We start from the raw sequence: 26,225 nt of genomic DNA, 5'->3' as shown, positions 1-26,225 counted from the left end.
TACACTGTCCCTGTCTTGTATTCTGTAAAAAATCTGGGGAGCAGTGAAAATAAATGTACACTGGCTCTGTCTTGTATTCTGTAAAAAAAATCTATGGAGCAGTGAAAATAAATGTACACTGGGCCTGTCTTGTATGCTGAAAAAAATCTGGGGAGCAGTAAAATAAATGTACACTGGCTCCGTCTTGTTTGCTGTGAAAATTATGTGATGCAGTAAAATAAATGTACACTGGCCCTGTCTTATATGCTGTAAAAATTCTGGGGTGCAGTAAAATAAATGTACACTGGCCCTGTCTTGTATGCTGTAAAAATTCAGGGGTGCTGTTGTTAAAATAAAAATACACTGGCCCTGTCTTGATGCTGTAAAAAACTTGGGATGCAGTGAAAAGCAATGTACACTGGTCCTGTCTTGTATGCTGTAAAACGTCTGGGTAGCTGTTGTTAAAATAAAAGTACACTGGCCCTATCTTGATGCTGTAAAAAACTTGGGATGCAGTGAAAAGCAATGTACACTGGCCCTGTCTTGTATGCTCTAAAAATTCTGGAGTGCAGTGAAAATAAATGTACACTGGTCCTCTATGCTATAAAAATACATGGGTGCTGCTGTTAAAATAAAAGTACACTGGTCCTGTATGCTGTAAAAATACAGGGGTGCTGTTGTTAAAATAAAAGTACACTGGCCCTGTATGCAGTAAAATACAGGGGTGCAGTGAAAATTAATGTACACTGGCCTTGTCTTGTATGCTGTAAAATTACAGCGTTGTTGTGAAAATGCAGGGGTGTTGGCACTGTCCGGGGTTGCGATGTCTAGGCCTGACCTTCACAACTCTGTATGGAAAGAGAAGGTTCCGACAACCATTTGCACGCCCTCTGCAAGTGTTGTGAGGAGCACCGCCAGTCCAGTTGCTGATTTTGAGATTGAGGATGTCACTGTAGAAGTAGACCAGGATAAGGAGGATATGGGTGTAGATGGCACTGCGGAGGAAGTTGACAATAAGGATTCTGATGATGATGTGGTTTGTTTGAATAAGGCACCAGTGGATACAGTTTTTGTCCATGGGATGAAAAAGCCCATTGTCATGCCTGGGCAAAATACCCAAAAAGCCACCTCTTCGGTGTGGAATTATTTCTCCACAAATCCTGACAACAGGTGTTAAGTCATCTGTTGCCTTTGTCAATCCATAATAAGTAGGGATAAGGACTTTAACCACCTAGGAACATCCTTCCTTATACATCACCTGCAGTGCATTCATCATAAGTCATTGTCAAGTTCAGAAACTTTGGGTAATAGCGTAAGCAGTTTAGTAACTCCTAAATGATGTGGTTTGTTTGAATATTATTTCTCTGAGAGGATGATGATGTAAACACTGAATGAGGGGGAGAATCTAAGGATGAGGTCGACACTGTAGAGCCAGTTTGTGCAAGGAGAGATTAATTGCTTATTTTTTGGTGGGGGCCCAAACAAACCAATCATTTCAGCCACAGTCGTGTGGCAGACCCTGTCACTGAAATAATTGGTTTGTTAAAGTGTGCATGTCCTGTTTCTACAATATAAGGGTGGGCGGGAGGGCCCAAGGACAATTCCATCTTGCACGTCTTTTCTTTTCCACATCTTTCCAGGGGTGCTGCCATATATGGGGTGCTGCCCCTCTGCTCTATCAGTCCAGGGGGGCTTCCCCACTGCTGTTTAAGTCCAGCGGTGCTATTTCCTGTCTGCTGTGTAATTCTCCAAGGGTGCTGCCTATGCTGTATAAATCCAGGGATGTTGCCGTATAATTCTGGGGGTGCTGCTGTAGTTGATCCTAGGTTTAAATGAAAGCTAGAGCAGACATGAAACAAGCTTCAACATCCCAAACAGATTTGTGAAAACTTAGCCGCAAAGGTGAAAATGGAAATTGGTATTTTGATGAAGTGTTTTTAAATAAAGTGGGGAGAGACCATGTTTGTGGCCAAAGTCAGTGTGACTCAGAAGAGACTGAATCATAATCCAGCGCAACTGCCGGAGAGGTAAAAGTGATATATTGTGCCGGAGCATTAAAGAGATGTTCTTCTCAAATATTTTATGTTAGGGACTCACTCAAATGAATGGCTCCAATTAGTCAACCTTAATTTTGATTTATTATTGACGTGAAGATACTGGGTTCCAAATCACTCAGGCACGGTGGTAGATGAAAAACCAACAGTGGTTTATTGAACAGAATGGGTTATAAACAGATCAGCACACTTCCATAATCCAATTCCACACGACAATTCCCACCACAAACTCCTGACAGAACATTTCTTAGTCTTGGAGAAGAGCATCTCTTCCAGCAACACAGAATCCCAGATAAATCCAATATAATGTATTTCACAGCAGGTCCCTGGCAGAACATTACTTCTTAGCCTAGGGACAAAAAATAAATAAATCTCCCTTCAGCTCTCTGGGTAGCTTTACTTAAACCTCCAGAAGCTTCATATTGCAGGGGTGTGTGTGACCTCTGTGTCTTAGGATCTTACAGCATTGGTATACAATACATATTCTAATCAAGGTGATTACATCAGCCAGAGAGCCACCCTGTCTGGTGGTCAGCTCACTTTTGGACAATAGAGAGTAAACAAAAAGGGACAATGGTACCTTATATGACTCAACCTTTGAGTGTCCACTGTGGTGTATGAAAACAATAGGAAACTAAGTCTAACATAAATACATTATCTAAAGGGTAACAAATAACATAACACAATTGCTTATATTAACTAGTGATGTGCACCGGAAATTTTTCGGGTTTTGTGTTTTGGTTTTGGATTCGGACGCGTTTTGGCAAAACCTCCCTGAAATTTTTTTGTCGGATTCGGGTGTGTTTTGGATTCGGGTGTTTCTTTACAAAAAAACCCCTCAAAAACAGCTTAAATCATAGAATTTGGGGGTCATTTTGATCCCATGGTATTATTAACCTCAATAACCATAATTTAGACTCATTTTCAGTCTATTCTGAACACCTCACACCTCTCAATATTATTTTTAGTCCTAAAATTTGCACCGAGGTCGCTGGATGACTAATGTAAGCGAACCCAAGTGGCCGACACAAACACCTGGCCCATCTAGGAGTGGCACTGCAGTGTCAGACAGGATGGCACTTAAAAAAAATAGTCCCCAAACAGCACATGATGCAAAGAAAAAAAGAGGCGCAATGAGGTAGCTGTGTGACTAAGCTAAGCGACCCAAGTGGCCGACACAAACACCTGGCCCATCTAGGAGTGGCACTGCAGTGTCAGACAGGATGGCAGATTTAAAAAATAGTCCCCAAACAGCACATGATGCAAAGAAAAAAAGAGGTGCACCAAGGTCGCTGGATGGCTAAGCTAAGCGACCCAAGTGGCCGACACAAACACCTGGCCCATCTAGGAGTGGCACTGCAGTGTCAGACAGGATGGCCGATTTAAAAAATAGTCCCCAAACAGCACATGATACAAAGAAAAAAGGAGGTGCAATGAGGTAGCTGTGTGACTAAGCTAAGCGAACCCAAGTGGCCGACACAAACACCTGGCCCATCTAAGAGTGGCACTGCAGTGTCAGACAGGATGGCACTTCAAAAAAATAGTCCCCAAACAGCACATGATGCAAAGAAAAAAAGAGGCACAATGAGGTAGCTGTGTGACTAAGCTAAGCGACCCAAGTGGCCGACACAAACACCTGGACCATCTAGGAGTGGCACTGCAGTGTCAGACAGGATGGCAGATTTAAAAAATAGTCCCCAAACAGCACATGATGCAAAGAAAAAAAGAGGTGCACCAAGGTCGCTGGATGGCTAAGCTAAGCGACCCAAGTGGCCGACACAAACACCTGGCCCATCTAGGAGTGGCACTGCAGTGTCAGACAGGATGGCATATTTAAAAAATAGTACCCAAACAGCACATGATGCAAAGAAAAAAAGAGGTGCACCAAGGTCGCTGGATGGCTAAGCTAAGCGACACAAGTGGCCGACACAAACACCTGGCCCATCTAGGATAGGCACTGCAGTGTCAGACAGGATGGCAGATTTAAAAAATAGTCCCCAAACAGCACATGATGCAAAGAAAAAAAGAGGTGCACCAAGGTCGCTGGATGGCTAAGCTAAGCGACACAAGTGGCCGACACAAACACCTGGCCCATCTAGGAGTGGCACTGCAGTGTCAGACAGGATGGCACTTCAAAAAAATAGTCCCCAAACAGCACATGATGCAAAGAAAAAAAGAGGTGCACCAAGGTCGATGGCTAAGCTAAGCGACCCAAGTGGCCGACACAAACACCTGGCCCATCTAGGAGTGGCACTGCAGTGTCAGACAGGATGGCAGATTTAAAAAATAGTACCCAAACAGCACATGATGCAAAGAAAAAAAGAGGTGCACCAAGGTCGCTGTATGGCTAAGCTAAGCGACACAAGTGGCCGACACAAACACCTGGCCCATCTAGGAGAGGCACTGCAGTGTCAGACAGGATGGCAGATTTAAAAAATAGTCCCCAAACAGCACATGATGCAAAGAAAAAAAGAGGTGCACCAAGGTCGCTGGATGGCTAAGCTAAGCGACACAAGTGGCCGACACAAACACCTGGCCCATCTAGGAGTGGCACTGCAGTGTCAGACAAGATGGCAGATTTAAAAAATAGTCCCCAAACAGCACATGATGCAAAGAAAAAAAGAGGTGCACCAAGGCCGCTGGATGGCTAAGCTAAGTGACATAAGTGGCCAACACAAACACCTGGCCCATCTTGGAGTGGCACTGCAGTGTCAGAGAGGATGGCACTTCAAAAAAATAGTCCCCAAACAGCACATGATGCAAAGAAAAAAAAAAAGAGGCGCAATGAGGTAGCTGTGTGACTAAGCTAAGCGACCCAAGTGGCCGACACAAACACCTGGCCCATCTAGGAGTGGCACTGCAGTGTCAGACAGGATGGCAGATTTAAAAAATAGTCCCCAAACAGCACATGATGCAAAGAAAAAAAGAGGTGCACCAAGGTGCGCTGGATGGCTAAGCTAAGTGACTCAAGTGGCCGACATAAACACCTGGCCCATCTAGGAGAGGCACTGCAGTGTCAGACAGGATGGCAGATTTAAAAAATAGTCCCCAAACAGCACATGATGCAAAGAAAAAAAGAGGTGCACCAAGGTCGCTGGATGGCTAAGCTAAGCGACACAAGTGGCCGACACAAACACCTGGCCCCTCTAGGAGTGGCACTGCAGTGTCAGACAAGATGGCAGATTTAAAAAATAGTCCCCAAACAGCACATGATGCAAAGAAAAAAAGAGGTGCACCAAGGCCGCTGGATGGCTAAGCTAAGCGACATAAGTGGCCAACACAAACACCTGGCCCATCTTGGAGTGGCACTGCAGTGTCAGACAGGATGGCACTTCAAAAAAATAGTCCCCAAACAGCACATGATGCAAAGAAAAAAAAGAGGCGCAATGAGGTAGCTGTGTGACTAAGCTAAGCGACCCAAGTGGCCGACACAAACACCTGGCCCATCTAGGAGTGGCACTGCAGTGTCAGACAGGATGGCAGATTTAAAAAATAGTCCCCAAACAGCACATGATGCAAAGAAAAAAAGAGGTGCACCAAGGTGCGCTGGATGGCTAAGCTAAGTGACTCAAGTGGCCGACATAAACACCTGGCCTATGTAGGAGTGGCACTGCAGTGTCAGACAGGATGGCAGATTTAAAAAATAGTCCCCAAACAGCACATGATGCAAAGAAAAAAAGAGGTGCACCAAGGTCGCTGTATGGCTAAGCTAAGCGACCCAAGTGGCCGACACAAACACCTGGCCCATCTAGGAGTGGCACTGCAGTGTCAGACAGGATGGCAGATTTAAAAAACAGTCTCCAAACTGCACATAATGCAAAGAAAAAAAGAGGTGCACCAAGGTCGCTGGATGGCTAAGCTAAGCGACACAAGTGGCCGACACAAACACCTGGCCCATCTAGGAGTGGCACTGCAGTGTCAGACAGGATGGCACTTTAAAAAAATAGTCCCCAAACAGCACATGATGCAAAGAAAAAAAGAGGCGCAATGAGGTAGCTGTGTGACTAAACTAAGCGACCCAAGTGGCCGACACAAACACCTGGCCCATCTAGGAGTGGCACTGCAGTGTCAGGCACGATAGCACTTCAAAAAAATAGTCCCCAAACAGCACACGATGCAAAGAAAAATGAAAGAAAAAAGAGGTGCAAGATGGAATTGTCCTTGGGCCCTCCTACCCACCCTTATGTTGTATAAACAGGACATGCACACTTTAACGAACCCATCATTTCAGAGACAGGGTCTGCCACACGACTGTGACTGAAATGACTGGTTGGTTTGGGCCCCCACCAAAAAACAAGCAATCAATCTCTCCTTGCACAAACTGGCTCTATATACTGGTGGTCAGCAAACTGTGCAAAACTGAAATGCACCACAGGTATGGATGGATAGTATACTTGATGACACAGAGGTAGGTAGAGCAGTGGCCTACTGTACCGTACTGCTATTTATTATATACTGGTTGACAGCAAACTGTGCAAAACTGAAATGCACCACAGGTATGGATGGATACTAGTATACTTGACGACACAGAGGTAGGTAGAGCAGTGGCCTACTGTACCGTACTGCTATATATTATATACTGGTGGACAGCAAACTGTGCAAAACTGAAATGCACCACGGGTATGGATGGATACTTGTATACTTGACGACACAGAGGTAGGTAGAGCAGTGGCCTACTTTACCGTACTGCTATATAGTATATATTGGTGGTCAGCAAACTGTGCAAAACTGAAATGCACCACAGGTATGGATGGATAGTATACTTGACGACACAGAGGTAGGTAGAGCTGTGGCCTTCTGTACCGTACTGCTATATAGTATATACTGGTGGTCAGCAAACTGTGCAGAACTGAAATGCACCACAGGTATGGATGGATAGTATACTTGACGACACAGAGGTAGGTAGAACAGTGGACTACTGTACCGTACTAACTAGAAACGGTTTGGCACTGCGCTAACAGATTAATATTCTTACTTTACTGTGAATGCTGCTCAGGGAAGGAATGCGGAATCACTACCTAATTCCGCTGTTAAGGATTGGAGTGCAAATAGGTTTTTTTTTCCCCCAGCGCAAGATTAGTAAAGATGAGAGACACGTGAATAAAAAAACAATTTCTTTTATTCTAAAATTTCATAAATAAGAATGTCTTATAATCGTTAATACAAGTGTAAAATTTCCTTTAAGATTGTCTAAGAGGAGTATGTAATAAAATTGCTATATGGCTAGAACTGTGTGTTCAAAATAAGGGTTTGTAGGTGGATTTGAATAAATGTGAATAATTTATAAGGAAAAACCCTCTATGAATACCTATATAGAGTAGGGGATGAAGAGTACTATACGGCAAAATGTGCAAATATGCAAATCCTCTATAGTTACCTATATACAATAGGGAATGGAGGGTGCTGTACTGCAAGAGAATTATTTGTGCAATATGGAATTAGTTGTTATGCCACCTATTACCGGTAAACATACAGACAAACTACATAAAACACATATGCTAGATATAGAGAAGGTGCACTTTCTAGCGACTTAACCTCTCTGATGTACTTCAAGTTCTGCAACTTCCGACAGGCACAAGATTTAAAGTTCATGTGTAGCTCAGTCTTAATAAATGTTGCAACGTCAGATGTCACTGTGGGTTTTGATATAAAGTATTGGTCTCAAAGTTCTGGTAGACCTTAGTGTTAGCTGTATTCCAAATCCTTGGTAGCTCAGGTGGGTTTTCCGGATGAGTTGTCCCCCTAAGGCAGGTGAAACTGGAGTCCGCCGGCGGAGATCCTGCAAAAGCCGTTTCTCAGCGCTGAACGGCAGTGTGCGGGATCGATTTGATCTGTAATCGACGCGTTTCGCCTTGGATCAAGGCTTCCTCAGGATAGCAGATAAATCCTTCCAGACCTCATCCCGTCTTTTTATGGGGGTTTGCATGTGGCGGCATTTCATCGTACTTCCGGTGTGGCGTGCGTTCCATGATGATGCTATGTCCTGTGTTTGCGTTCCAAAGCTGATGTGCATGACGTGTTTCCTGGATACCTTGTGTTCCACAGTGATTTCATATCCTGCATTTGCGTTCCAACCCGATATTTGACTTCCGGTATCAGATATGGTTTCGTACATAGCACAAATATTTAATTTTTCCATCATTCCACTTTGTGGTGAAAGTATTTGAATTATGTGGGACTTTATTAACTGATTATATCATTTCTACGAGTATTACCAGTACTCCATATGACAGACAATAACAAAGCCGAAAAACAAACACGCAAAACAAACACATAACAAACAATAGTGAATAAATAATTCTCATCTATGAATTATGATTTTTTTGAAAAATAATAATGATAAAGGGAGATCTAAACGAGAATGGGATATGCAGATAAAGTGAAAATAAAGAATTTATTGTAATATGAGTTTGGCTCTATGTGGAGGGGTATCAAGTCTAATTAATCCTTATTTTTGTATGTATATCCCTTATCATGAAATGAAAGGGGGGGGCGAGCCTTCTAAACATTTGAAAAATAAATAGATTAGAAAAATAAAAATAAAAATAAAAATAAAATAAAAAATATATAAAAAATAATAAATAAAAAATAAATAAAAAATGAAAAATCTAAAAGCTGGGGAAAAGGGATGTTCATTCGGAGGGTCTTGTTTGTTATATAATTCCATTTTATGTTAAGAACGGATTAAGGTCGAAATCAACGTTCAGCCCTTTAGGTGTCAAAGTTCCCATTCTATAAATTAATTTAGTTTCCTCTTTTATGAGACAATCTTCTAACTTTCCTCCTCTCCAGGGTGTGGCATAAAAAATTGCCACACCCTGGAGAGGAGGAAAGTTAGAAGATTGTCTCATAAAAGAGGAAACTAAATTAATTTATAGAATGGGAACTTTGACACCTAAAGGGCTGAACGTTGATTTCGACCTTAATCCGTTCTTAACATAAAATGGAAATATATAACAAACAAGACCCTCCGAATGAACATCCCCTTTCCCCAGCTTTTAGATTTTTCATTTTTTATTTATTTATTATTTATTATTTTTTATATATTTTTTATTTTATTTTTATTTTTATTTTTATTTTTCTAATCTATTTATTTTTCAAATGTTTAGAAGGCTCGCCCCCCCTTTCATTTCATGATAAGGGATATACATACAAAAATAAGGATTAATTAGACTTGATACCCCTCCACATAGAGCCAAACTCATATTACAATAAATTCTTTATTTTCACTTTATCTGCATATCCCATTTAGATCTCCCTTTATCATTACTATTTTTCAAAAAAATCATAATTCATAGATGAGAATTATTTATTCACTATTGTTTGTTATGTGTTTGTTTTGCGTGTTTGTTTTTCGGCTTTGTTATTGTCTGTCATATGGAGTACTGGTAATACTCGTAGAAATGATATAATCAGTTAATAAAGTCCCACATAATTCAAATACTTTCACCACAAAGTGGAATGATGGAAAAATTAAATATTTGTGCTATGTACGAAACCATATCTGATACCGGAAGTCAAATATCGGGTTGGAACGCAAATGCAGGATATGAAATCACTGTGGAACACAAGGTATCCAGGAAACACGTCATGCACATCAGCTTTGGAACGCAAACACAGGACATAGCATCATCATGGAACGCACGCCACACCGGAAGTACGATGAAATGCCGCCACATGCAAACCCCCATAAAAAGACGGGATGAGGTCTGGAAGGATTTATCTGCTATCCTGAGGAAGCCTTGATCCAAGGCGAAACGCGTCGATTACAGATCAAATCGATCCCGCACACTGCCGTTCAGCGCTGAGAAACGGCTTTTGCAGGATCTCCGCCGGCGGACTCCAGTTTCACCTGCCTTAGGGGGACAACTCATCCGGAAAACCCACCTGAGCTACCAAGGATTTGGAATACAGCTAACACTAAGGTATACCAGAACTTTGAGACCAATACTTTATATCAAAACCCACAGTGACATCTGACGTTGCAACATTTATTAAGACTGAGCTACACATGAACTTTAAATCTTGTGCCTGTCGGAAGTTGCAGAACTTGAAGTACATCAGAGAGGTTAAGTCGCTAGAAAGTGCACCTTCTCTATATCTAGCATATGTGTTTTATGTAGTTTGTCTGTATGTTTACCGGTAATAGGTGTCATAACAACTAATTCCATATTGCACAAATAATTCTCTTGCAGTACAGCACCCTCCATTCCCTATTGTATATAGGTAACTATAGAGGATTTGCATATTTGCACATTTTGCCGTATAGTACTCTTCATCCCCTACTCTATATAGGTATTCATAGAGGGTTTTTCCTTATAAATTATTCACATTTATTCAAATCCACCTACAAACCCTTATTTTGAACACACAGTTCTAGCCATATAGCAATTTTATTACATACTCCTCTTAGACAATCTTAAAGGAAATTTTACACTTGTATTAACGATTATAAGACATTCTTATTTATGAAATTTTAGAATAAAAGAAATTGTTTTTTATTCACGTGTCTCTCATCTTTACTAATCTTGCGCTGGGGGAAAAAAAACCTATTTGTACTGTACCGTACTGCTATATATATATAGTTATACTGGTGGTCAGCAAAATTCTGCACTGTCCTCCTACTATATACTACAATGCAGCACAGATATGGAGCGTTTTTCAGGCAGAGAACGTATAATACTGGTGGTCACTGGTCACTGGTCAGCAAAACTCTGCACTGTCCTCCTACTATATAATACTACTGGTCCCCAGTCCCCACAATAAAACAATTAGCACACTGAGCACAGGTATTTGCAGCACACTGAGCACAGTCAGATATGGAGCGTTTTTCAGGCAGAGAACGTAGATCTTTGCACTTGCAGCACACTGAGCACAGATACTTGCAGCACACTGAGCACAGATATTTGCAGCACAATTTGCAGCCCACTGAACATAGAAACTGAGAGGACGCCAGCCATGTCCTCTCACGATCATCTCCAATGCACAAGTGAAAAATGGCGGCGACGCGCGGCTCCTTATATAGAATACGAATCTCGCGAGAATTCGACCGCTGGATGATGACGTTCGGGCGCGCTCGGGTTAACCGAGCAAGGCGGGAGGATCCGAGTCTGCCTCGGACCCATGTAAAATGGGTGAAGTACTGGGGGGTTCGGATCCCGAGGATCCGAACCCGCTCATCACTAATATTAACAATATTAAGGTTGATTTAAACACTGTGGGGTATATGCAATAGCGGGCGAATCGCGGCATTAGATCCGCCTCTGTGCGATTCGCCCGCTATCGCCAGCCACAGCCCTGTCGCCGGGACCCTGGATTCACTATATTCAATGAAAAAACGATTCGCCCCTCCCGCAGGCGGATCCAGGCCAATCGGCGAGTAGTGGGCGTAATGAATTCGCCTTCCCGCCCAAAGCAGCCCTTTATTAGGGCTTGTTTGCTGCATGTGCTCTGCAGCCATTTTGTGAACCTGCAGAGAGGTGTGAGGAGGAGCAGAGCTAACAATTTGGTTGTTTGCTGTGGATATCTTTGGACACCCCAGCAGGCTTTATTCCTGGACAGTCAGGAGGATTCCTGTTACCCCGGAGCAGAGCCATTTTAGGAGCTTTTACTACATTTGTAGGTAAGTACCACATGTGTGTCTGGTGTTGCATGTATGTGTTTGTGTAGTGGGGGTTGCCATGAGGTGTACATGGGGTGTTTGTGTATGTGTGCATGTGTGCAGGTATGTGTATAGCCCCTTGCTTGTGTTGCTGCATTTTTAGGGAGACTTGTGTTTTGGGGTAGTTTTTCACGTTTTTTTTTTTTTTTTTTATTGACTTTTTTGGGTCTTCTATTAGCATTGGTGTACCTCCTGAGTGTGCAGGGATGCTTTCTGGTCATTTTGGGGTGTTTTGGAGCAAGTTTAGTCGACAGCCTGGTCGACATGTGCTGCTGACTGTTTTGCAAACATGTGTTTTTCCGCCTAATTTTGCTGTGGGGTGACTCCTGAGTGTGCAGGAATGCTTTCTGACCATTTTGGGGTGATTTGGAGCAAGTTTAGTCGACAGCCTGGTCGACATGTGCTGCTGACTGTTTTTCAAACATGTGTTTTCCCGCCTAATTTTGCTGTGGGGTGCCTCCTGAGTGTGCTGGGATGCTTTCTGGCCAATTTGGGGTGATTTGGAGCAAGTTGAGTCGACAGCCAGGTTGACATGTGCTGCTGATTGTTTTTCAAACATGTGTTTTCCCGCCTAATTTTGCTGTGGGGTGCCTCCTGAGTGTGCTGGGATGCTTTCTGGCCAATTTGGGGTGATTTGGAGCAAGTTGAGTCGACAGCCAGGTTGACATGTGCTGCTGATTGTTTTTCAAACATGTGTTTTCCCGCCTAATTTTGCTGTGGGGTGCCTCCTGAGTGTGCTGGGATGTTTTCTGGCCAATTTGGGGTGATTTGGAGCAAGTTGAGTCGACAGCCAGGTTGACATGTGCTGCTGATTGTTTTTCAAACATGTGTTTTCCCGCCTAATTTTGCTGTGGGGTGCCTCCTGAGTGTGCTGGGATGCTTTCTGGCCAATTTGGGGTGATTTGGAGCAAGTTGAGTCGACAGCCAGGTTGACATGTGCTGCTGATTGTTTTTCAAACATGTGTTTTCCCGCCTAATTTTGCTGTGGGGTGACTCCTGAGTGTGCAGGGATGCTTTCTGGCCATTTTGGGGTGATTTGGAGCAAGTTGAGTCGACAGCCAGGTTGACATGTGTGGCTGATTGTTTTTCAAACATGTGTTTTCCCGCCTAATTTTGCTGTGGGGTGCCTCCTGAGTGTGCAGGGATGCTTTCTGGCCATTTTGGGGTGATTTGGAGCAAGTTGAGTCGACAGCCTGGTCGACATTTTGTAAGGGGCAGCCATTTTGTAAGGGGCAGCCATTTTGTGAGGGTCAGCCATTTATACATGTGTGGTTTTTTTTTTTTATAACAGAGATGTCAAGGGACAAACAAACCCGATCCGCCCCTTCCCCCACCCCCTCGGATATATCCCTGCAAAGCAATGAGGAGTGGGAGCCAACCCAGGAGGCGGATGCGACCGACCAGGCATCTAGTGACCAGCCGCGGTCGTCAAGGGCCCATGAGAAGTCCAAGAAAAAGCCTAGTAAAAAGGTACTTAACCACACCTGCAGACACAAATAGCATCAAACTTTACCCACTGTAGTTTGTGCAATGCCATGCACACCTACTGTAATAGGTGCGCAATGCCAGGGATACTGACACTCACAGGTACATACCGATCTTAATAAAATGTATTTTTATTTTTTTTTAATCCCTAAAGGCAAGAAGCCAGCCAGAGGAGCAGTCGGAGGAGGAAGCCTCTGGTGAAGAAGCAGGACAGAAAAAGCCGCGTGGACCCAGATACACTGAGGCGGAAAACTGTGTCCTAGTGGATTGCGTCGACAGGTCCTACGACGTTTTGTATGGATCAAGGGCACAGAAAACAGCATTTAAGGTAAAGCGGAACATCTGGGAATCCATCGCCAGTCAAGTAACTGCAATTTCTGGAAACCGTCGGAGCACCCAAAATTGCTTGAAGCGGTACAGTGATTGCCGCAGACAGACCAAGAAGAAGATGGGGATTCAGCGCCGACATGAGACAGCTACGGGAGGTGGCCCGGCTCTCAATTTGAAGTGGCTACCCTGGGAGAACGTTATTAGAAGGCGCTTGAACCCTGTCATGGTCGAAGGAGTTCGCGGAGGTGTGGACTCCAGCCGTCCTGCTGGCTTTCTCGAGGAGGAAGAACCGCCCAGAAGACGGAGGAAGGCGGGAGACCAGCCGTCCAAAAGGAGGTCTGATGGTAAGAATACATTCACATGAGCTGTAGTTCCCTTTAAAATTTTTGTATGTGCTAATGTGTTTTTTTTTTTTTTTCAGACAGACCTGCCCAGAGGACATCACCTGCGCACAGGACATCGCCAGCGCACGGACCGTTACCTGTGCAGCAGGCATCGGCAGCAGCGCGCGGACCATCAACTGCGCCGCAAGCATCGCGAGCACACAGATCGTCACCTGTGCGCCACAGTTCGTCATCGCGCAGTTGGTCACCTGTGCACCAGACGACATCAGTGCACAGACTATCACCTGTGCACCAGACACCGTCGGCGACCACACCACAAGATGGGCGCCAAACTACAGCTCCTGCGCGCAGGCCATCACCAGATCGTCGTCTCTCCAGGAGCTCTGGGACTGTGACTGAAGAGCCTCAAGACACAACCCTTGTGGACCCATCACTCGATCTGTTTGAGTCTACAGGGTTAACTGACGAAACTTTTCTTGGGTTTGAGGACAGCCGTGCAGATGTATCCAGCCAGACCCTTGAAAAGTCTTCCGAAACGAGGACAAGTGGAGCTCCTGGAGCAGCGGCATCACAGGATGGAGAAGGTTTGTTTGTTTTTTTGTGTGTGGGGGGGGGGGGGGCAGTAGTTGTGTAAAGTTTATCAACTTTTCCAAAATTTATTTTGCAAACAGTGGTGCCACGAACCAGCAGCGGACTAGCTTCGGGGGTTGGTTCGTACTTCAGGCCGGATCTCCTACAGGAGTCGTCAGAGGATGACGAGGTGGAAGTGCAGGAGGCTCCAGTTACTACATCCCTGCGTGAGTAAATTGAATTGTGAACCTTCCAAAAAATGTTTGTTGAATTTGGATAATATTGTCTAATTTTCTTTTCAGCTGCCCAAATGAATGTGGTGGCAGACATCCAGGAAGGGCAGAATCCCTCAACTGTTCAGAGGGTTCACACCCTGGCATCAGAGATTGGGACACGCCAGGATACATACACAAATGTTGTGGGAAGCAGACTGGACAACATTGAGAGGACAATGGAGAAAATGTCCAACAATCTGCATGAACTGCAGAAGACTATTTCCGACAGCACGGCCACAATACTACAGATCATAATTGAAGATCGTAGGGAGAATAGGAACATACTTAACATCATGTCCGATTCCTTGGTCAAGCTTGTGGAAAAAACCACATGTTTGGCAGAAAGCAATAAGAACATGTCGGATAGTCATCGACACTCCGCTTCCAGCCAACAGCTCATCGCAACCACACTGCAGATGATCTATGATAAGCTCCCAGAACCAGCTCATCAACACGCTGGTGATCCACCATATCCGCCGTCTCAAGCCACAAGGACGCATCGTACCCTTCCTCAAGTCCCATCCCAGTACAGTCAGTCACAGATGTACCAGGGATATACAGGGATGTACCCCACCCCCCAGATGCCTCCACCACCAGCCGCACATTCTTCAGCAGCATGGGCACCGAGGGCCAGTCGACATACTCCCCAGCCTCCCAGGACATCCACGCCCTATCAGGGGGAAGAAGAGGATCCGGACAGACTTCCACCATAAACCCGGTCGTATTATTTTATTTTATTTTAAATGTTTTTCATGTATCCCTGTCTTCCCCTCCCATTAGTTTGTTGTTTTTCTTACTATTGTTTTTTCTTTGTTGGGCTTCCCCACCCGTGACCGGGTACTACCAAGGAGCTTTGTGTAGGCATACATGCGCGGGCATGTATGCGGGCGCGTGTGGTAACGGATGAAAGCTCCTTGCGGCTACATGTATGATGGGCCAAAGAGCTATTCTGATACCCCCTTTTTCTTCAAAAAATCCTTTTTGTAATGATGTACTGTAGACTTTCATTGTGTGAATTTACTATTCACTAGTCTGTGTTTTTGACTTATTCATAGGATTTGTGAGGAAAAATGAAGTGGACGGAATAAGATTGTGTTGAGCGTACCAAGGTGAGTAGAACCAAATTTAATTCAAGAAACTTTGAACCGCATGCCTTTGTAGAACAACACCGCCCAGCAATGGCTCATGCTGGGCTGTGTTGTTCCACAAATGTTAGCCTGTCAAAGTGCTGACCACTGACGACACTCTTTCACTTTGAATCGCATGCCTTTGTAGAACAACACCGCCCAGCAATGTCTCATGCTGGGCTGTGTTCCACAAATTTTCATTGGAAAAAATGAACAAGTGTGTTATTACTTTAATATACTTTTTTTTTCCTCTTTTCCCCACAGATATCTATATACACAAGAAAAGAATGTAAAGAAGAACAAACTATTTTTTTTTTTTTTAATTAACTTTCAAACTTTATTAAATTTTTTATCTTCAATAAACTTTTAAAAATAGAAGTTTCCTGTGGTTTTTATTAAAATTTGTAATGCAGTTGAATTGTATGTAAGATTGCCCAGGGAACATCAGGGGATCTGTCTCTTCACGTCCACACCACTTAGGAAGGATACACCGGAAGATCTGTGGAAGAGAACAGTATGAGCTACCAGATGTGGGTAATAGTGTCACCCTGGGACAGGAAAGAAGAGGTAAATACAGACCACACAACACAAGCGGGTTGCAGCGGCCCAAATGCAACCCTCCTGCACTTGCATCACTACACATCCAAACATTCCCTGATCCAGCATTGCTGTTTCAGGGAATGTTTGGATATGTAGTGACGCAAGTGCTGTAGGGCTGCACTTTGGACATGCCAGGGTGATTTAGGACAAGTGAGTTTTGTTGGTCAATTGCATCTCACCTGAGGTGGTTGTCTGCTACATGGCGGAGGGTCAGGTCCACATCACCAGTAGGTCGCCCATGGAACATCGGGTGAAATGTCGTGTCTCCTCACATCCACGCCACTTGGGAAGATACACCGCAGTACCTGTGGAAGAGAACTGTTTAAGCTTTCAGGTATGGGTGATAGTGTCACTCTGGGGCTGAAAAAGGAGGTACATACAACAGTCCACACAACACAAGCGGGTTGCAGCAGCCCAAATGCAAACCTCTTGCACTTGCATAACTACACATCCAAACATTCCCTGATCCAGCATTGCTGTTTCAGGGAATGTTTGGATGTGTAGTGACGCAAGTGCCGTAGGGCTGCACTTTGGACATGCCAGGGTGATTTAGGACAAGTGAGTTTTGTTGGTCAATTGCATCTCACCTGAGGTGGTTGTCTGCTACATGGCGGAGGGTCAGGTCCACATCACCAGTAGGTCGCCCATGGAACATCGGGTGAAATGTCGTGTCTCCTCACATCCACGCCACTTGGGAAGATACACCGCAGTACCTGTGGAAGAGAACCGTTTAAGCTTTCAGGTATGGGTGATAGTGTCACTCTGGGGCTGAAAAAGGAGGTACATACAACAGTCCACACAACACAAGCGGGTTGCAGCAGCCCAAATGCAAACCTCCTGCACTTGCATAACTACACATCCAAACATTCCCTGATCCAGCATTGCTGTTTCAGGGAATGTTTGGATGTGTAGTGACGCAAGTGCCGTAGGGCTGCACTTTGGACATGCCAGGGTGATTTAGGACAAGTGAGTTTTGTTGGTCAATTGCATCTCACCTGAGGTGGTTGTCTGCTACATGGCGGAGGGTCAGGTCCACATCACCAGTAGGTCGCCCATGGAACATCGGGTGAAATGTCGTGTCTCCTCACATCCACGCCACTTGGGAAGATACACCGCAGTACCTGTGGAAGAGAACCGTTTAAGCTTTCAGGTATGGGTGATAGTGTCACTCTGGGGCTGAAAAAGGAGGTACATACAACAGTCCACACAACACAAGCGGGTTGCAGCAGCCCAAATGCAAACCTCCTGCACTTGCATAACTACACATCCAAACATTCCCTGATCCAGCATTGCTGTTTCAGGGAATGTTTGGATGTGTAGTGACGCAAGTGCCGTAGGGCTGCACTTTGGACATGCCAGGGTGATTTAGGACAAGTGAGTTTTGTTGGTCAATTGCATCTCACCTGAGGTGGTTGTCTGCTACATGGCGGAGGGTCAGGTCCACATCACCAGTAGGTCGCCCATGGAACATCGGGTGAAATGTCGTGTCTCCTCACATCCACGCCACTTGGGAAGATACACCGCAGTACCTGTGGAAGAGAACCGTTTAAGCTTTCAGGTATGGGTGATAGTGTCACTCTGGGGCTGAAAAAGGAGGTACATACAACAGTCCACACAACACAAGCGGGTTGCAGCAGCCCAAATGCAAACCTCCTGCACTTGCATAACTACACATCCAAACATTCCCTGATCCAGCATTGCTGTTTCAGGGAATGTTTGGATGTGTAGTGACGCAAGTGCCGTAGGGCTGCACTTTGGACATGCCAGGGTGATTTAGGACAAGTGAGTTTTGTTGGTCAATTGCATCTCACCTGAGGTGGTTGTCTGCTACATGGCGGAGGGTCAGGTCCACATCACCAGTAGGTCGCCCATGGAACATCGGGTGAAATGTCGTGTCTCCTCACATCCACGCCACTTGGGAAGATACAACGCAGGACCTGTGGAAGAGAACAGTATGAGCTACCAGATGTGGGTAATAGTGTCACCCTGGGAATGGAAAGAAGAGGTACATACAGTCCACACAACACAAGTGGGTTGCAGCGGCCCAAATGCAACCCTCCTGCACTTGCATCACTACACATCCAAACATTCCCTGACCAGCATTGCTGTTTCATGGAATGTTTGGATGTGTAGTGACGCAAGTGCCGGAGGGATGCATTTTGGACATGCCAGGGTGATTTTGGACAAAGGGAGTTCTGGGCAATCCATCTCACCTGTGTTGACACGCCGACTGCAACGATCTCCGACGAACCGAAGGTACCTGTCAAAAAAATCATACTCACCTTCCAGCGTCCAGAGGTACATCCAGGTCCAGAGAGATAATCCACGTACTTGGCAAAACAAAAAAACGCACACCGATCCAGCGGACTAATGAAAGGGGTCCAATGTTTTCACATCATACCCCTTTCTCCCAAAGGCCGGGACAAATTTTAAACATGTTTCTATTGGTGTTTTTTTTTTTGGTAATAGCAGATCTATTTATAATAGAAGGGATTAGGTACTTTTTTTTTTGGGGGGGGGAGGCACAAATATAATTTATATTTTTTAAAATAATTTTTTTATTGCTGGAACGGTAAAATCAGGGAAAAAAATGGCGTGGGGTCCCCCCTCCAAAGCATAACCAGCCTCGGGCTCATTGAGCTGGTCCTGGTTCTAAAAATGCGGGGAAAAAATTGACAGGGGATCCCCCGTATTTTTAAAACCAGCACCGGGCTCTGCGCCTGATGCTGGTGCCAAAAATACGGGGGACAAAACGAGTAGGGGTCCCCCGTATTTTTAACACCAGCATCGGGCTCCACTAGCTGGACAGATAATGCCACAGCCGGGGGTCACTTTTATGCCGTGCCCTGCGGCCGTGGCATCAAATATCCAACTAGTCACCCCTGGCCGGGGTACCCTGGGGGAGTGGGGACCCCTTCAATCAAGGGGTCCCCCCCCCAGCCACCCAAGGGCCAGGGGTGAAGCCCGAGGCTGTCCCCCCCCATCCAATGGGCTGCGGATGGGGGGGCTGATAGCCTTTGTGTTAAAAAAAAAAGATATTGTTTTTTCCATTAGTACTACAAGTCCCAGCAAGCCTCTCCCGCAAGCTGGTACTTGGAGAACCACAAGTACCAGCATGCGGGAGAAAAACGGGCCCGCTGGTACCTGTAGTACTACTGGAAAAAAAATACCCAAATAAAAACAGTACACAGACACCGTCGACAGTAAAACTTTATTTCACACTACCGACACACACATACTTACCTATGTTCACACGCCGACATCGGTCCTCTTCTCCATGTAGAATCCACGGATACCTGAAAAGCAAAGTTCAATATACTCACCTCAGGGTCCAGAGATAAATCCACGTACTTGGCAAAAAAAGAAAGCGCATTTACCCGCACCAAAAACGGACTGAAAGGGGTCCCATGTTGACACATGGGACACCTTTCCACGATTAAGATCTGTCAGTGACAGCTGTCACTGACAGGTCTCTAAGCCAATCAGGAAGCGCAACTTCGTTGCGCTCACCTGATTGGCTGATCGCTGTGACAGCGCATCGCACAGCTCCCTCCATTATATTCAATGGTGGGAACTTAGCGGCTAGCGGTGAGGTCACCCGCCGGTCAGCGGTGACCGGCGGGTGACCCCACCGCTAGCCGCTAAGTTCCCACCATTGAAAGTAATGGAGCGGCTTTGCGAGGCGCTGTCAGAGTACAGACGGCGTCCAGCCAATCAGGTGAGCGTGGCAGTAGCGCTTCCTGATTGGCTGAAGGGACATCAGTGACAGGAGTCACGTGATGTCCCGGCATTCGGGGAGAGGGGTCCCATGTGTCAGCATGGGACCCCTTTCGGTCCGCAGGTCCGGTTGTTCGTTTTCTTTTTTTGCCAAGTCCGTGGATTTATCTCTGGAGCCTGTTGAGGTGAGTATATTGATCTTTTATTTTCAGGTATCCGTGGATTCTACATGGAGAAGAGGACCGATGTCGGCGTGTGAACATAGGTAAGTATGTGTGTGTCGGCAGTGTGTAATAAAGTTTTACTGTCGACGGTGTCTGTGTCCTGTTTTTATTTGGGTATTTTTTTTCCATTAGAACTACAGGTACCAGCGGGCCCGTTTTTCTCCCGCATGCTGGTACTTGTGGTTCTCCAAGTACCAGCTTGCAGGGGAGGCTTGCTGGGACTTGTAGTACTAATGGAAAAAACAATATCTTTTTTTTTGAACACAAAGGCTATCAGCCCCCCCATCCGCAGCCCATTGGATGGGGGGGGGACAGCCTCGGGCTTCACCCCTGGCCCTTGGGTGGCTGGGGGGGGGACCCCTTGATTGAAGGGGTCCCCACTCCCCCAGGGTACCCCGGCCAGGGGTGACTAGTTGGATATTTGATGCCACGGCCGCAGGGCACGGCATAAAAGTGACCCCCGGCTGTGGCATTATCTGTCCAGCTAGTGGAGCCCGATGCTGGTGTTAAAAATACGGGGGACCCCTACTCGTTTTGTCCCCCGTATTTTTGGCACCAGCATCAGGCGCAGAGCCCGGTGCTGGTTTTAAAAATACGGGGGATCCCCTGTCAATTTTTTCCCCGCATTTTTAGAACCAGGACCAGCTCAATGAGCCCGAGGCTGGTTATGCTTTGGAGGGGGGACCCCACGCCATTTTTTTTTCTGATTTTACGTTCCAGCAATAAAAAAAAAAAAAAAAAAAAAATATATTATTTTAAAAAATATATAAATAATATTTGTGCCTCCCCCCCCCAAAAAAAAAGTACCTAATCCCTTCTAATATAAATAGATCTGCTATTCCTAAAAAAAAAAAAAAAAAAAAAAACATGTTTAAAATTTTTTAATTTGTTTTCACCCTCCAAAGTGTGGCGGAGTGAAAATCGCGAATTTGCTGTCTAAAAGCACTGCAGGCGAATTTCCAAACTTGAATTGAATATGCTGGAGGCGAATTGCAGCATCTGTACCATTGCAGAAAAGGCGAATTCGGAAAAAGGCGAATTGAGAAAACGCGAATTTTGACGGGCCGTTTTTTTGCGAAAAATGACTGCACTGCATAGGCGAATTGATTTTTGGAGGCGAAAACGGCCCGGAATTCGCCTTTTTTGCCAATTCGCCCGCTATTGCATATACCCCTGTATCGGGTGAGCAGCAATGGACATGTTATGGAGAATGAACAAACAGACGAATTGGATGTATATGGATATGGGTACAAAAAGTACATATTTGACATGGGAAATGAGGCACAGCTATATTAATTGTCACAGACCTCATTTCCTCACAATTGATGTTCCACATTTTGGGATTATTTTTTTAGAAGATGCGCATTTGTTTTACAGGGATCTTCTTTTCCTAAGGGCTGTGTAGGGTTATCGCAAGTCCTTGCAGTGTTACAAGAACAGAGTTTCAGTAATCTTGCATTGCATCAGCTTTCCATTATACTGCAGTCCTAGATACTGTAGGCCAGGAGCTCCTGTGAGGCACAAACAGTTACTGAATAAGGCCCAGTATGGAGTCTCATGGTGGCATACAGCGAGGAAGATGTCTGGCTTGCCAGGCTGAGGCATGCTGTGGGCACAGAGGTAAGCTTTGCTTCCTCCCACAGCCCTACTTATAGTATGAAATGATTTTCGACTGTAGAGTGGTAAGCTCCACTAGAGCAGGAGCTCAATAACAAAAAATTCACTGCACAGTCCTGCTTAGTACTGTACTGAACCCACCCGAACTCAACTTGTCCCATACAGGGCTGCTGTGCGTGTCACGACGGGCTGCTAAAACATCTATGGGGCTGCTTTATTTAAAAATTAAATATGAAAAAAAATAAACGAGACACACAGGTATGCTCACATGCGTGTAACTGGGGCAACGAGGTATGCTCTTGTGCGTGTAACTGGGAGCTGTGAAAAATTTGCCACAAAATATGTAAATAAACGATGCAATAAATAAAAAATGGAAAAAAAGAAACCCATGAGATTTTCACAAAATAAGTCTCCAGACTCCGTGGAGGGGAAAATATCCAATCTTTATCCTGCGGTATACCCCAGTTTATTTGTATCCCAGCATTATATCTGATATTATCTTAATCCCTGAACACGGAGATGGGGGTACAAATTTGGAGGCTTTGACCCCTAGTTTTTCAGTTTGTCCAGTAACGTGTTAATAATTAATAATTATCTATTTGCCTGGTTGTAGTCCTTTCTATTCCACACCAACATAGGAGTGGATATGAAAGGCTGTGTGTTGTTCCTGATTGTGTGTGCCTCTTAAATTTTTAATCACCTTCTTGACACTGTTCTCTTCCTCTTGCCTCTTCTCATAATGTGAAAAGTCATCAAAGTAGGAGGTGGTATGTTTGTAGCTAGCTATGATTCAGAGAACTTGGTGAGCTTTTTACAGGGGGACCACCTGTCGCTTAAATGATGGGTTTATTAACATATGGGTGGGTGGGAGGTCCTAAGACAATTCCATCTTGCACCTCATTTTTTCTTTGCATTATGTGCTCTTTGGGGCCTATTTTTTAAGACTGACATCCTGTCTACCACTGCAGTGTCACTCCGAGATGAGCCAGGTGTTTGTGCCAACCACTTGTGTCACTTAGCTTAGTCATCCAGCGACCTCGGTGCAACCTTTTGGCCTAAAAACAATATTGTGAGGTGTGAGGTGTTCAGAATAGACTGGAAATGAGTGGAAATTAATGTTATTGATGTTAATATTACAGTAGGATCAAAATTACCCCCAAATTGTGTGATTTTATCTGTTTTTATGTTTTTTAAAAAAATCATCAGATCCAACCAAAACCCGAAAGTAGATGGAATGACGTTTGGCAAGTGAAAGGTATTGGGAATTAAGGTTGACTTGTTAGCTGTGCAGTCCTGTTGTCCTGGAGTCAGATTAGTTTGGTCCAAGACCATTCCTAGGTTCATGTGGAAGTGTTCTAAGGACTCTGTAGCTTTGTATTAGGTAAGGAAGAAGATTAATATTGATGTGGAAGGTCTGGTTGCTAGATCTCTTTTGGATAGTTCTCAATGTTTTAGACCTTATGGGGTGAATCTGAATTGCCTAAAGTTAGGGCTAGACATTTTTATTAAGGGTATTTTTTCTTTCTTGGATTCATTTTCATTGGTTTGTTTTGTACAGGTGGCAGTCTGCAGTTCATTAGACATAGCAATGGCAGAAAGATGCTGCAAACCAGTGGCCATGAGTGGCGCAAGAGGTTGTTGTTGGGCACTTAGCTTTTTGAAGAATAGTATGTGTGTCCTACCTATGTAGGAGAAACAGGGCTCTTTTCTTTGCTGAAGCTATCAGACTGTCATAGTAAAGGGTGTTGAGGAGTCCATCATAGCACAGGTTACGCCTAAGAAAGGGAGGCGGGGGCGGGGGTTGGGGGTATTTTTGGGTTAGTCATCCTCTCATTTTTAGTACATTTATTTTGCTAAAACTAGCCACCCACTTAGAAATTAAAATCTGCTCATTTCAATTAATAAAATCTGTGACGTTTATCCAATGCAGTTGTATCTGCATCTTCATTTTATGTATTATCAGTTGGTTGCAAGGTTTTTTTTATTAAGGTTACTTACAATACAGTTATGGATGCCTTAATGAGAATTGCCTAAAGCAGAGGTTCTCAAACTCGGTCCTCGGGGGCACACACAGTGCATGTTTTGCAGGTAACCCAGCAGGTGCACAGGTGTATTAATTACTCACTGACACATTTTAAAAGGTCCACAGGTGGAGCTAATTATTTCACTTGCGATTCTGTGAGGAGACCTGCAAAACATGCACTGTGTGTGCCCCCGAGGACCGAGTTTGAGAACCTCTGGCCTAAAGTCTCCTTTGCCATGTAGGCACTCATAATAGTTTTTCCTGGTCTCGGTCAGGATTTTTATTGGAATTTTTTGGCGGAGTTCTATAGCAGATCAATTTAAATTCAATTAAAATTTGTTTAAAAATATTGAATTACAGTGCAGATCAGATATCAAGTACATTTGTAACAACCAGGGTGCATTAGTGCATTGCCATAGTACTGGTCAACTATTCCAGATCCTCCAGAAAATCTTTTCAGCCCAAAAGTATTTACTGAGGTTGCTTTGTAGGCAGTAGCGGATCTTGCCACGGGCAAACAGGACTTTTGCCCGGGGCGCCGTCTTCCGGAGGGCGCCGGCGCCATCCAGAGGGCGCCGCACCAGGGCAAGATCCGCTGCTGCTGTGCCCCCCGCTGCCCGCTGCTCCCCGCTGCCGCTGTGAAGGGAAACTAGAGTTTCCCTTCGTGGAGAGGTCCTTTGCTGTGCGGTGCGCGATGACGTCATCACGCACAGCACATTAAAGGACCTCTCCACGAAGGGCTTCACAGCGGCCAGCGGCAAGCGGCAGCGGGGGGCACATTTCAGAGCGCTACAGTAGTCTGTACAGGGGGCGTAAATGACCACGCCCCCTGTATGAAGCCACACCCCCATTGCCGTCCGGGGCGCGCAAAGCCCCAGAACCGGCCCTGTTTGTAGGAGATTCAAGTCTGCATGTGGTAAATTGTTTCTTTTTTCAGTAATGCAGTGGTTCTCAAACTCTTTAAGGCACCCTAACAGTGTAAGTCTTAAAGATATTTATGCTTGAGTGCAGGTGGCTTAATTAGTACCTGAGTCAATTTGACTTAAACATCTGTGCTCAAGCATGCAGATTCTTAAAACCTTGACTGTTAGGGTGTAGTGAGGCCCAAGATTGAGAACCACTGCAGAAAGGCAAGGAGAGCTAAATCTTTCATTCCTGTCCTGGATCTAAATTTTAAAACAACTAGAGATGAGCGGGTTCGGTTCTCAGAGAACCGAACCGTACTGAACTTAACAGTCTGAACCCGGTTCCGAGCCCGGCTCGGGTTTTCCCGTCTGACTCGGAAACCCGAACGAGGCAAAACGTCATCATCTCGCTGTCGGATTCTCGCAGGATTTGGATTCAATATAAGGAGCCGCGCGTCTCCGCCATTTTCACTCCGGCATTGGAGAGTGTACAGAGAGGATGTGGCTCCGTTTTCTCAGTGTCCTCAGTGTCTGTGGCTTGTGCTGAATCTGTCCAGTCACAGTGCTTGTGCCATATGCCATATGTCCAGTGCTGCTGTATAGGGTGCTCTGTTGTGCTGCATCAGTTCAGGGTGGTGTATTTTGCTACTTCAGTCCACTCACAGTGGTGGTGTCCTCTGCTGCCATATGTCCAGTGCTGCTGTTTAATAATTCCCTTACAATGTTGCTGTGTTGTCCTGCATCAGACCAGTGGTAGTGTCCTGGGCATCAGTCAGTCCAGTGACCATTCAACAGTGGTGGTGTCATCTGCTGCCATATGCCAAGTGCCGATGTATAATTATCTGTGTTGTCCTGCATCAGACCAGTGCTAGTGTCCTGTGCATCAGTCAATCCAGTGACCATTCACAGTGGTGGTGTCCTCTGCTGCCATATGTCCACTGCTGCTGTATATTAAGTCCCTTACAGTTTTGCTGTGCTGTGCTGCATCAGACCAGTGGTAGTGTCCTGGCCATCAGTCATTCCAGTGACCAGGCAGTCACAGTGGTATACGCTGCTGCTATATGTCCACTGCTGACGTATAATAACAACAACAACAACAACAAGTCCTTCACAGTGTTGCTGTGTTGTGCTGCATCAGACCAGTGGTAGTGTCCTGGCCATCAGTCATTCCAGTGACTAGGCAGTCGCAGTGGTATACGCTGCTGCTATATGTCCACTGCTGACGTATAATAATAATAATAATAATAATAATAATAATAACAACAACAACAACAACAACAACAACAACAACAACAACAAAACAAGTCCTTCACA

The 26,225-nt window shown here is 45.0% G+C and overlaps 1 protein-coding gene and 2 long non-coding RNA genes across 3 annotated transcripts; 1 reads left to right on the top strand and 2 right to left on the bottom strand.

Moving 5' to 3' along the window:
* Positions 1 to 11,517: 11,517 nt before the first annotated feature.
* LOC135049845 (serine/arginine repetitive matrix protein 1-like) lies at positions 11,518 to 16,131 on the top strand. Its single transcript, XM_063955777.1, has 7 exons — positions 11,518 to 11,655; positions 12,986 to 13,164; positions 13,334 to 13,853; positions 13,931 to 14,437; positions 14,525 to 14,650; positions 14,726 to 15,807; positions 16,090 to 16,131. Exons 2-6 carry the CDS (start codon positions 12,988 to 12,990, stop codon positions 15,409 to 15,411), a joined length of 2,016 nt encoding a protein of 671 aa, XP_063811847.1. The 5' UTR covers positions 11,518 to 11,655; positions 12,986 to 12,987; the 3' UTR covers positions 15,412 to 15,807; positions 16,090 to 16,131.
* A 52-nt stretch (positions 16,132 to 16,183) lies between these two features.
* On the bottom strand, positions 16,184 to 17,312 carry LOC135051300 (uncharacterized). The gene is made up of 3 exons (XR_010242171.1): positions 17,013 to 17,312; positions 16,605 to 16,730; positions 16,184 to 16,324 (listed from the first exon to the last, which is right to left on the bottom strand). It is a non-coding gene; the product is annotated as an uncharacterized LOC135051300 (long non-coding RNA).
* A 487-nt stretch (positions 17,313 to 17,799) lies between these two features.
* On the bottom strand, positions 17,800 to 19,956 carry LOC135051301 (uncharacterized). The gene is made up of 3 exons (XR_010242172.1): positions 19,749 to 19,956; positions 18,237 to 18,362; positions 17,800 to 17,954 (listed from the first exon to the last, which is right to left on the bottom strand). It is a non-coding gene; the product is annotated as an uncharacterized LOC135051301 (long non-coding RNA).
* Between the last annotated feature and the right edge of the window lie 6,269 nt (positions 19,957 to 26,225).

The sequence above is a fragment of the Pseudophryne corroboree genome, chromosome 2 (assembly GCF_028390025.1).
Source record: "Pseudophryne corroboree isolate aPseCor3 chromosome 2, aPseCor3.hap2, whole genome shotgun sequence".
In the NCBI taxonomy this organism is placed as follows: Eukaryota; Metazoa; Chordata; class Amphibia; order Anura; family Myobatrachidae; genus Pseudophryne; species Pseudophryne corroboree.
This window is presented reverse-complemented; position numbering and strand designations above follow the sequence as displayed.

Excerpts from the sequence above, each read along its gene's own strand:
- LOC135049845 (XM_063955777.1), top strand. The coding sequence starts at position 12,988 with ATGTCAAGGGACAAACAAACCCGATCCGCCCCTTCCCCCACCCCCTCG. Across the intron at positions 13,165-13,333 it reads AGAAAAAGCCTAGTAAAAAG|GCAAGAAGCCAGCCAGAGGA; the intron begins GTACTTAACCAC and ends TAATCCCTAAAG. Across the intron at positions 14,651-14,725 it reads TCCAGTTACTACATCCCTGC|CTGCCCAAATGAATGTGGTG; the intron begins GTGAGTAAATTG and ends TTTTCTTTTCAG.